Here is a 12,965-nt window from a genome sequence, read left to right as displayed (position 1 = left end):
CAGTTCTTTGTTACTTTAGTAGTGGGTGGCGTTAAATGTTGCCATATAAACTGCTTGCATTTGAAGAGTATTAGTATTATTATTGAAAAGCACTAGTAATTTTTGAAAAAAAATAAAAATCAGGTCATCGCTAATACCTATGCTTGGCTTTGACAGCAACAGTGCTTTTTTGTTAAGCTTTGCATCAAACAGATATATAAATATTCAACTGGAGTCTCAGTTACTAAAAACTGATTAAAATACTTAGACAGCTAAGATTTAAGTAGGTTACCCCATCAATAGAACATGTGAAAATACACATAGCCAACTCAAAGAAATTTCTCTCTTAGCATTTCCAAACTGCTTGCCAAGATGCTGTCAAAATAGCGTAAACACACAGTAAAATGCTCATCTTCACCTGCAGCAAAGATCAGAAAATAAAATAACTCACCTGTATCATATTTTTCTGACTCTCTATTAGGTTATCTAAAACATTTTTCTATCAGAACCCTGACACATCTGAATTTTTTTCTACCTTGACATTGATGTCCTTTAGATCATCAGGTTTGTCCTGGAAGTTTAATGTAACATATTCTGTTCCTGAATATTTCTTTACAAGTTAAATGCAGAGTTTAATCATTAATAAATAGAGCAAAGGTGCATGGGAATACTGCCAATACATGAGATTTGTGGTCCTTTCATCGTTCAGAGATATTTCCCTAGATTAAGTGATACTTAAAGTAGAAAGGCTCAGTGGTGCAGAAGTCCTACAAATTTAATCCAGCACAAACCTACACAGCACTACTGCCTGTCTCCCACACACTGCTGCTACTGCTCCCTAGTGAACTGGGTCAGACAGCTTCTCCCACATCAATTCCCTGATCTGTTTCATCATGAACCAGATAATAGCAAGTCCCAGTGTAACAGGTAAGATGGGAGTAAATACACAGGAAGCAAAAGTAAACACATCCCCATCTCCTGAAGGTGACATAAATCTATACTGATGCTGTGCATAGGCCCACAGCATCCAGTAATCCTCCTCTTTGAACCTTTTGCAATCAGTGTTGTAACCTGAAATATGTACAACAGAACCGCTGATAAAAAAAAAAAATCTGTAATTAAGAACATGTTTAATTGCCAACACATTTAAAACCAATTTCAACAGAAATAAAACTCATGTTTACTGTGTTCATTTTCATATTGGTTTTTTCAGTTAAATTTCTATATAAAATGTGTCTCACTTAGGAGAACTCTTTCGGGCTCTAGAAAGTGAAAAATTTATGTTACAAAATATTTTGCAATATTGTATGACTTGAGTTATTCTCCCTTTCTTTAGAAAACTAAGACAAACCAAAAAACCCCTTAGCCCCACACCTGTGAAGTTGTCAAATACTGTTTAAAATGCACTGAAAGAGTGTCCTTATGGAAACTGCAAAAATCTTACATTTCACATTGAGTAATTTTGGAACTGTTTATAACCAACCAACAACATTCCAAAAAAAAAAAAAAAAAAAAAAATCACATGGCTTGTTATGCTCCAGAAATATACAGTAATTTCACAATTATAAGCTGCACCATTTTGACATAAAATTTTGGGCTGAACCCAAAGTGCGGCTTATAATCAGGTGCGGCTTATATATGGACAAAGAATGAAAATTTGGAGGACAGGTGTCTGCTGAGAAAGGCAGGAACTTCTCTTTGAAATGGAGAATGCAAACCCCCTCCCTCCAAATTATTATAATTTTGAAATCAAGGGGCTTTCAGGCAAAGATATGGGAATTAGGAATAACAGCTCTTTTCTAGGGAAATTAAAATAGAAATACAGTATTACAAAGAACAAAACCCAAACCATGACAGACTCAGAGCACAACCTGCACCCCATCAGGCAGGGTGTTGGTGGCAGTCCCATTAAATGGTGGTTCAGTTGGAGCAGTGCTCCTGCAGAAGGTGCAGTTTCCCTCTGGAGGTCCAGTGGTGATGTGGAGGAAACCGGTTTTCCTCTGGAGTCCAGTGGAGAAAGGCATTACCTTAGTGTCCCAAAACCTCTGTTGTTATCTTGGTAAGAAATGTTGGGCTCTTTCCCCCGGCTGGAGCAACTTCCAGTGGGATGCAGTAATTTTATCAGTCACACAGTGGGACTCAATGGGCCATTAGCAGAAAATGACTCATGGAGGAAGGATGGGTTGTGAAAAGATAAAGAACAATGCCCTGCCTGGTTTCAATGGATGGCCCATTAGCAGAATATCTGCCATTGAGATAAGGATCACTGCCCCCACCCTCACAGATGCTGATAGAATAGATACCTTTTATCACATCCTGTATTGCGGCTTATAATCAGGTGTAGCTTATGTATGGACAAAGAATGAAATGTTGCTGGCACCCGGAAGTGTGGCTTATACTCCGTGCAGCTTATAATCATGAAATTACTGTACTCTAAGACTCACATGTTGGTTTTGTAGCTCTCTGTTTTCTCAGACAATAAATAGCTGATAATAACAAAAAAACAACCACAAAAAAAATCAGACTAGCATATTTAAAATCAACAATACTGGATACTTCTGATTAGAACACTTTTAAATAGACCTTTTCTAACCTAGTGCATTATGACTTACTGTTTTATAGTTTGGTTGTTTAGGGATTTTTTAATTAAGCAGAATAATTAAAGAATACTTGACTTTTCTTCATCCAAATAATTAACTTTCATTTCCTCTGGCTCATCCAGCATTAGCCTCCAACAGCCCTTTTGTTCTATGTTATTTATAGACTGGTGGATTTCACAGAAGTTGCTTCTCTATGAGACAACAATTTTTCCCTCTCCTTCCCTTGTACGAATTTACCTTTTCCCTCTAAACTTTCTTCCCTTTGTTTTCTGAGTCTCCCTTTCCACATCATTTATAGATAATTTGAGACGCAATGTTAAGGAGTTCCAAAAGCATCCTAATTGTTATGGTGCAATTCCTGTTCCCTAAAGGGGTACATATAAACACAATTTAGGTTCAGAGAAAAATGTTGGTATTCTCCTTTGGTCTACCAAGAAACAGAGGTCTGCCTAGAGATCAAATAGCCAGTTTCACATTTAAACAGATAAAAGGATAACACACAGCAAGCAAAGGTAAAAACAGCCCCATCTCTAAGCTGTCAGAAATCCATACTGCTTACATTTACTGATCCAGTTTTCATGAAATCACCTCTCTACATATGTTGTCCAGTAATGAGCTGTATCATTATATTTGATTTGCTAAATTAGTTTTATATTAAAACACCTCACTGAGGTTAATGTAAAAGTCCACACATGCATAATAGAAAAGTTCATCAGGCTGCCTGAAGACGCAAACTTCAGCAAACAAGTCAACATGATTCATACGCACAGCTAACTCTGCAAAGCTTAAGGTTTGGAAAATAAAACTCAAAGTAAGTTCATAATTCATTGCATAACACCTAATACCTGTAAAACAAACAAAAAAGAAATATATGCTTCTGATGCACCTCTATAATGTGATGCACTTTTGTAACTACACGTTACACATTTCAAACCTTTTGCCATGAGAAAAGGAATACAGTTTCTAAAAGTTAAAATAGAATAATGGTAAAAATCAAGGCAATGCAATACAAGAAAGCCTTGAAGGAAAGATTTATAAGGGCAAAGTCCTTCCATATCTGTAAAATACCCACAATCTTCCCTCCATGTCTGAAAAGGAATGACACTGATGTGCTTACTACATGGAATTATGAGATTAAACCCAAATGTTGTTACAATCACAAATATTTACAGACATGACACAGAGTTGTTTCAGATAAGCCTTACAGAATACGTCCATAAAGATTATGTAGGAAGTCATTTTAAGATATCCTGGGGTCACAACCCAAGCAGAGAAATAAACAGTTCACAAAAATGTGATTATTTTGCTTCTTGAAATAGCACTTCTAAATACTTGAAGTACATGAAGCAACAAATGCACGGCATCTTGGGAACGCTGGGAAAATTATTGCAACAGCATCCACAGCAAATGAAAACACAGAAGAGAAAGAAATCAAAAAGACTCTGAAACACTCCTTTGATAGGGAAATCTTAATTTCCTCCTAATATAACATGTGAGGTAAAATCTACCTCCTGCTATCATTTTCACTGGTGTTTGTGTTATTTGCTACAACATGCATTGTTTCAAGGCAGACTTACCTCTACCAATGCCACAGTCAGAACAAGGTCCATTTTTGAGTCTGGAAAAAGGGCATCCACTTCTGGAGACATTCCAATCAGTATACAATTAGTAACAACTGATATTACACTCATCGTTTCAAAGGCCAACTGAAATAAAACACAAATATATTTACAGTTATGACTATTACCTCTAACTTACTAGTCCCCAGATCGCTCTGTGAGACCTCTCTCTTCATGAAAGCCTCAGAAGACCAACTGGTTTAATGTATTTTTCATCATCTTTTGAATTCCATGGCAATTTGGCAAGCAGTCCAGACTTCACCATCTTGACAAGACCACAACAAGGTTTTAAGCCGAACATATGAAAGAGTAATCACTCTTCTACAGTTGTACTCCTAAACAATTTTATTTCAGGACAAAGGAACAATTGCAAAATTCCAAGAGGAACTAGTAGTCCTAACACTGGTTTTGGAGGTTCTGTCTGAATGTTAAGATGAAAAGGTAAGAATGGTTCATAATGCCTTTTTTAATCACAACCACTTGAGATTTGTTGAAAGATTTATATTTAAACACAAGTAATAGCACAAGTCTAAGAAGCTCTTGCCTACAGAGCTCTCACAAAATGTCTGAAAATATTAATACAGTTTAACAATTACATTTGCAATATAATCGTTACTTATTCCAATGTCCTGTCTGGAATGAGAAAGACTGACACAGAATTGTAGTGACTGTCACAATGAATTAGCAGAAATTTCTCCTTGACAAGAAGTTAGTGACTCAGCTCACCTGATAAAATAATTCCAGTATTCTTTTAACAGAAATCTTTCAGCCAATACTCTTACTTCCCATATGAAATGGACGACTTGAAAATTTAGTTATTATTTTTAATTCACTAAAGAAAATTGACTTCTGATATTAATTAAATAATGACACCATAAAACAAAATTACTGTACAGTAGTAACGTTATAATTTTTCAGCCTACTCCCTTGATTGAAGTAAACTATTCCAGCAATAACAAATGCTATTAATACACCTGCAGCTATACTTGTGACTTACACAATCACTCAATGCAGCTATGCCATTAAGATGTTGGCAGCATAGGTCTGGACTGAGAAAGTACATCCCATGTTAAAATGCAAACAGATTATAATCCACACATTTTTATGACATATTATTAAAAGACTTCACCTCTAAGTCCACTTCACCAGTATCTACATATATGTCTAATGAACATTGCTCAGAATCCTTGGTTTGCATGTTTTTACTGTATGTTTTACTTGAGGTTTCAGGATTTCATTTCTCACCTCTCACTTGCTTCATTTGATAACATTTACAACCCCTCCAAATCGAATAATCCATTAGGCTCATTGTGCCCTTAAATCACCCTTAGATAACATTAGAAAACCTGTTAAATAAAACTAGAGTATGGATCATCCCCTAGAAAGGTCCCCCAACCTCATCACACATCCTTGCCAAGCACCACTATTATAGAATGCTGAAGTTTCTGGCTGCAGCTTAGTCACTCCAGAAAACTCTGGTCAGGATCAGCTCACTGATGCAGCAAGCTCATCAAGCCCCAAAATAGCTGGTGGCAGCATGATTGCATGGGCAAACAACTGAGGACAGAAAATGCTTAAACCGGTACTATTACCATGAAGTTGTTTAGATAGACTACAGTGTTCAGGCTGTGCAGAAAGTTCCAGCTCCTGCTCACAGATCCAGGTTATTTTCAAATTAGTCAGCTTCAGTACCAGTAACCACGGGTAAGTCACAAGCCTGGCTTAGGAATCCAACTACTTTCCTATTCTTTCATTTCTTTGGAAACCCCTGCTGAGCTCTACACTTCTGAGACTGGATCAGAAGTTACCATTTGTAAAAAACACTGGCTAAAAAGAATGGTGGGCAATATCTGAAAGCTTTGCTTTGTTGAAGTTGCAACATGAGTTCAGTACACTCAAAAGAACTAAAGAAAAGATTTGCTTTCTTTTCCAAGGCAGTTGAAAGGCATGTGGTCAAAAACCCCACCAAAAAGATCACTAGGATATATAGTTGGATAGCTGACATTCCAAGGATTGAAGAGACCAAAGTACCTACTGAACTTTAAAGTGGTTCAATGGACAAACACAAAGCTTTCATATTGTTGCTGAAACCTCTTTTAAACAAATGAAATAAAAAAAAAGACACAAAAATTACCTGCCAAACACCAATACTCGCAGTAGGTTCTGCAAATGGACGCTTGTAAACTCTGCACATCTTTAAGGCATCAGAGTATATCTCTGTGATATTGTTTAACACCGCAAAAACAGCTGCCAGAGGATAAACACATGAGAAAAGACTCACATAGCCAAACTGTAGGAACAGCTCCAGGTAATCATCAAAAGTACCCTGAAAAACAGAGGAAATGTAAAAACAACTTTAACCTACCAAGAAACTATGAAGAAACACATAAATAAGACTACAGTTGTAAATATATTTCCTGATCAAAATCAGTTGTTTGGAAATGACTGCTGATAGCAGACAAGAAGAAATTTTTTTTTAAATCTAATTAATTTGGAATGATTCAGTCACTAAAAACTTCTTATAGAGGCCCAGGTTTTTCCTTTTGCCTAACGCATTTTCTGCAAGTCACACCTCCTATCCTTATTCCATGAAATAACTACATAAACACATTAAACCTACGCAAGTTCCTGAGCATCTCAGTTAAGCAGTAGCAGAAGTTACAGTGAGGAACAGAAAAACAACGCCATGTATTTAAACCGGCAGACCATTCTCCTGAGAGCACTGCAGGAATGAAAGTCCTAGTATTTCTGACTGTCCATGAAAGACCTAACAGAACGGTAGGCTGGTAGATATTCTCTTTTCTCGTATTTCTGCTTCTGTTTATTTTAAAATGGGTAGGACAGAGTTAGTGGCCCACTTGAAGTTTGAAATCTACAAGGCAGCACTGACATGAGAAAGGAACAATTAGTGCAAACAAAAAAACCCTATTTAACAAATCCCAGTAAGTCTACCAAATTATTTTTAAACCAAGAACGTAGGTATTTAAATGCTGATTAAGTATTCACATGCAGGTGATAGATATTTATTTGTATATTAGTTTTTTAGTATTAATAATAATAATTTTCTATTGTTGCAGCAATTTTGTTACAAAAGAACCAAACTAACCACTTCTAAAGAAAAAGTGTTCATAAACAAAAGATAGTGAAATACCATAAAGAAGTTGAAGTGGGATCTAGGTATCTTGTATTTACACAGACATGTGTATTGTCCTCTCTTTCAAAACTGAAATCATGAAGACTTGACAGTTGTAAGAGCTTAAAATGAGGGATGCATAACTCCAGACGGGCTCTTTTAAATGCTGTTTATTATATCTAAATGATGCAGCAATTCACGGGTTGTGGGTGACAAGAGCCCAGCCCACAGCCTTTTCAGCCACAGCTGTGGGTTCACCTGAAAGCTCCTTCTAGTTCTGGTTACAATACATGATAGACTTCATTATAGATCATCTTAATATATGACAACCAATCAATACCTTTACTATTACCTACAACTATCGCAACTACTAACATTACCATATTCATGTTACTATTTTCCAATCACAAAAGATCAGTATGTTACAGTTTAAGCCAGAAGTTGTTTTTCCGTTTTCTTGCTGTGAAAAATTGAGATCTTTTCTCTACTTGCAACATGGCATTTTTGTTTGTCTGTGAAAATCCTTTTGCTTGGTAAAAACATCTTTTGTTTAAGGTAGATTTATCCTACCAGAGTCATAAAAGCACCTTCCAACTTACTTGCTCTTTGCCTTCTTAGCCACCCAGTAAGACTGGCTCAACAATTATTTCCCTCCATATCAAAACTAGATATCATTTCTATACCTTCTTCAGATTCTACATTCAAAGATCTTTCTGCTATATATACATATCTGTGAGACCTTCCTGTCAAATCCTTATCCTTCCCAACAGACAGTAACTGAAATTATTGCAAGAACCACATGAAAGTGGTTTTGGCTCCATGCATCAGACACAGTTATCTACTCTTTTTTGCCCATCATAGCTGTTATATGGATTGCCTCTCCAACACCCAGTGCTTTTTTCTCCTAGGAAACAGAGAGAGAAGCAGTAGAAGTCTGCAAGCTCACAAATAAACATGGGGTACTCATTAATTGCATTTCTCATTTTGAAGTTCCACAGTATAATTTGGTCTCACAAACCAATCTGCAGGCCAGACCATGAACAGCTACCTAACTTCTAAAGCCAGTAAATTTTTTCCTCAGAAATATTTTGTACAAACTCCAAATTTTACTAAGGTCTTCTTTAGGGACATTTGCAGGAACACTCACTGGAATGGCAGCCATACATCTGCTACTGCCATAATTTTCTCAAACAATCGAGAGAGCTTTCCTCTGTGCTCCTCCTTCTGGTAACCGCACAGTATTCCCACTGATTCCTCACACTTCTCATTTCCTTGCCCAATAGCTACTGGTTTTTAGAATAGCAGAATATGAAGTAAATAAGTATTTCTTTTTCTTCTACTCAATTTATGAAATTCTGTGTAGGAAAACAGGAGTCTGAGACGATGTTGAAAAAATTTCTAACTGTGCCATTGGCCCAGCATCAGCATTGGACCAGCTACAGCATCAAGGAAACAAAAACAAGGAACAAATTAAGGGGGAAAATTAACTAGAGGAGCAAAGCAGAAATTAGAAAAATAATTTAAAAAATTATTGCAGGATGTTTTTACCTCTTAAACAGGGTTAAGGGCTGGATATTTGAAAAGTAAGAGAGAATGAGGACAAAGAGAACAGAGAATTAAATGCCAAAGAGTATGTGAAAGGAGTCAAAACAAAAGAACCTGAAACACAGAATTCTGTCAAGACTCCTCAGTTACTAAACAGTCAAATGCTTCCCCCTTGTGACAGTTTTAATTTTAGAAATATTCCTGTCTAATAGCATTTATTCACAAGCACAGCAAAACAATAATCTTTAGATTGAATATAAAATTAAGGTTTTGAGTACACAGTATTTAGAACTGAAACTGAGGCTAGCAGTGGACACAGCCAAAGCAAAGTCCTAACTCTCTCCAATTGACTTCTTAGATCCCTGTGAAAAAGCATTCAGGGCACAACAGTACAACAGGTGCAGATTCATTTGATCCAGCTCTGCACAAGAAGCACTGGGCAATGTGACTCAGAGACATCACACTGGCTTTGTATGTGACAGCTGAGAATCAGGAGTCAGCTCAGGTCTGAGGCAGAGCTTATTTGGTCAGGCCTGATGCTGACACACAACTCTGGGAGCTGTGCTGGCCAATGTGCAGGTGTAGTGCTGGACTGTGTTGATTTACCAGTTCATACACCAATGCAGGGCCTTCTGCTGTGCTCTGCACTGCAAGACAGGCTGTCTAATTCTACCTCCCTCCTACCTCCCTCCAACCTTCACACAGGAATACACTTGTAGAGCTTTTAAATTGTAAAGGTGATAGCTCTTTCTCCTTTTCCCATTTCATGGCACTTCATGCAGAAAGAGAGGACTCTGATATGGTATTATGGTATTATTAACAAATTTCAAACTGTTAATGTCTCTCCCATGAAAGGTATACTATCTACATGTACTTGTTATTCTATAAAAGCAAAAATCATACAGTATTAAGACTCTTGTGCTTGCAACATCTGATCAAGTTGTCAGCCTGTGAGGCCTTAACATACACAATGACGTCCTCTGTGTAAATTCCTTTAAAATTTTAAGTAATGAATTGCATCAAATCTGCTAAATACATTTAAAAACTATACTGGGTAGGAGGTGGTCAAGAACAGAACCAGGAAGACAGTGAATACCAAAGGTGTGGTTTCAAGAGGCAAGAGCATCCAGCAGGAGTACTGTTTTGAAGAGTCAGTTTCTTCTGTCCTCCATTTCTGGCCCCATACAGATGTAAGCGATCTCTCTCAGGTTCTGGTTTAACTGACCATTTAAATTACTACCACTGCAAAATCAAACTAAAACAAAAGTAATTTCCCTTTTCCCTGTGCCAGCCTACTCACCCTGGTAGTCTTTGGGCATATTACACACAGGGCACCATAAGAGCATATTAGACAAATAATTCTTCGCAGTGATATGGGGTTAGGGAGCTCCAGAGAGAGTTGCTCATTCCCTCCTCTTCATTCTGGTGTTACTAGGACCCCACACTGTATTCACTTCCTGGTCCAGGATAACATACAGCTGCATAAACAGCTATGAGCAAAGCTGATGAAGCTGGAAATAAGCTGCCAAGTCAGAAAGCCAAAAATATTCTTGTTTGCCTTGGCTGATGCCTCTGTCAACTACAGTCCAGAAAAATTTTAACTCTTTTACAGCACTACAACGTACCAAATAGGTTCCCATTTCTTTCTCCATGTTGACCTGTTCAGCTAGTGACAGGTCCATATCAGTTTTCTTGGAACACATGCGTTTCTTCATCCTCCTGTTGTATCTCTTCTGGAGCCAGTAAGGGAGCAAGGATTCTGCAAATTGGTTGAGGATCTGTGAAGTTATCAGCAAAGTAGCCAAGCTCTTAAGATTAAAAAAAAAAAGAAATTAAAAAAAAATACAACAGTGCAACAGTGATGAACCTATGATCATTTGCAATTCTGTGAGCTTGAGTAACACTATAACTATACTATGATAAAAACACCAGCCTAACAAACCTAGCAATAGCACATGAAAAGTGTAGATTATCTAGTTCCCATCCTTTGCTGTTTTGCTGAAAAGGACTAATTAGGAGTTAGTAGTCTAAGTATTCTGTGTATCTAGTTGTATCTTGAAAACAGTACACCACATACAACAAAGGTAAGGCATATTTAATATAAGCCAATGACAATCAGTAGAGCCAAAGACTGCAAATTTTTTCTGTTTTTCATTTCTTGATTTTACCTGAAAGTAGAGGAAATGTCACAAATGTTACATCTGATATAGGTATGTCAAGTGTTTTGCTAGAGATTCCTTCAGAGCAACAAAGGTCTTGAGCTGAAGTTCTTATTGTACTGCTCATTATGTTTAGAGCAAAAATACTTTCCTTATACCAAATTTTCATGCATTTGAGTGTGAAAGTTGATTTAAAATACCAACTATAAATTATTTTCGCTTTTATTTATTCTCAGATCTTCACTGTAGTTGAACTTAATCATGACCCTATCCTCAAGAGTCTCTCACTAAGAACACTACAGAGAAGAACATCTTCTAATATAAAAGGAAATAAACAGGAAATTAAAATTTCCCAGTCTCATCTGTGTGAGAGAATAATCAAATTTATTTGAAAACAGTTCCTCATTAACACAGAGAGAAAGAATTACTCTACTCTTATGATTCTGCAATAATGTTAGGGGAACTGAAACATGGAAGCTGGATTTCTAAGAAAATATAAGTGAAATACATTAATTGCCAAATTTATGTTTTAGAATAATCACTGAAGTCTGTTTCAATTAATCCTTTATTTTCTTAGATTTATCAACATTCTTTAGATGTTCTTTGAACTCACCTGCCTCAAAAGCTTCATATCAAACAACACAAAGGCAATGTAGAAGAGAGATGCAAAACAATTTAAGAAGTTGAACTGCAAATAAAAATATGTGGTTTTAGTACTCAAGCAAAAGTTCAGATGCAGACTACCACCTAACTTAACAGTTGCCTTGGCTTCCAAGGAAGATGCAAACTGCCCATCAAAATTTTCTTGACCATTTTTAAACCTTAGGTCAGAAAAAACACATTTTCAATATTGGTCTTACTCAGTTTTTCACTTAGTAAGCTTAAAGCTTTCCTAAAGCAAAGTGTACAAAGACAACTACAACTGAATTATGAAGTGTGGGCATTAAAAACACATCACCTACTTAACTTTCATTTTTTGGCAACTTCTCCAAAACACATTAGAAAAGGGATACATTGATCTTTATTTAGAGTAGTGACTTTTTTTTAAAGAAATACTTTGTCAAAATATATGCTTTGGGTGATATGTCTCTCAATCTCTAAAAATATTCCTTTATATATGTTAGTTCCAGTTTATGTTTAATCACTTCAAAAGGTTTATGGCCAAGAGAAATATTTCCTACGTCTACAATGAGACATAATTACAGTATTTAATTAAACTCTGAAGTTTCCTATTTGCTATAAGTGCTACAGCTCCTATTTTGGAGCTCTTGGCCAATACAAATTATATTGGGAGTGCAGAGAGCCATTCACAGACTGAGAATGAAAACTGGGGGAAACTTACATTTGACATCTTATAATTTTTTTCAATTCATGTTGCCCTACACCCTATGGGGAAAAAGAAGTGGTTCTAAGTTTTATGACAAAGGCTACAAGAGGAGACAAAGTTCTAGAGATTACCAGTAACAGATGGGTAATACAGAGATTTAACAACAAAAAAAACTCCCAAAAAAAACCTAAAACATACAAAACAAACCCCAAATAAACACACACACACATACAAAAAAATGGTGAAGGAAATAAAGAATGAACACTAAGGAAATTAAGGAGATAAAGGAAGAAACTTAAATGATCTTTTCAAAAAGGAAACAAGAAGATTAAATAAATGAAATAGATGCACATATGCTACGAACTATACAGGAGTAGACTGATGGAGAGGTGTTTTCAGGTCCCTCTGACTGGTCGTGTGAATGTTAGTATAGGTAGAAGTTAATACATGAACTTTTCAAAATATGGTTTACCATAAAATTGAGCAAAAATTGAACTGACTAGTTCTCAACTGAAGACAGGACCACACCAATTAACAGAAACATATAAGCACCATCCTAACGAAAGAACAATTTGACACAAAAAGCCAACTCTCCAATATAAA

At 36.4% G+C, this 12,965-nt stretch overlaps 1 protein-coding gene across 2 annotated transcripts in view; it reads right to left on the bottom strand.

Annotated features, from left to right (window-relative positions):
- ANO10 (anoctamin 10) overlaps nt 1-12,965 on the bottom strand; it is a 135,219-nt gene that overhangs the window by 109,394 nt on the left and 12,860 nt on the right. For both annotated transcript variants that reach the window (XM_033053511.2, XM_033053520.2), the window contains exons 8-11: nt 11,649-11,723; nt 10,502-10,684; nt 6,333-6,524; nt 4,157-4,285 (exon numbers count right to left, since the gene is read on the bottom strand). In XM_033053511.2, the coding sequence (XP_032909402.1) occupies nt 4,157-4,285; nt 6,333-6,524; nt 10,502-10,684; nt 11,649-11,723 (579 nt within the window). The remainder of the gene's footprint in view (nt 1-4,156; nt 4,286-6,332; nt 6,525-10,501; nt 10,685-11,648; nt 11,724-12,965) is intronic.

Source organism: Catharus ustulatus, chromosome 1 (assembly GCF_009819885.2).
Source record: "Catharus ustulatus isolate bCatUst1 chromosome 1, bCatUst1.pri.v2, whole genome shotgun sequence".
NCBI classification, from domain to species: Eukaryota; Metazoa; Chordata; class Aves; order Passeriformes; family Turdidae; genus Catharus; species Catharus ustulatus.
Note: the sequence above shows the minus strand (reverse complement) of the source record. Positions and strands in the feature narration are given on the sequence as shown.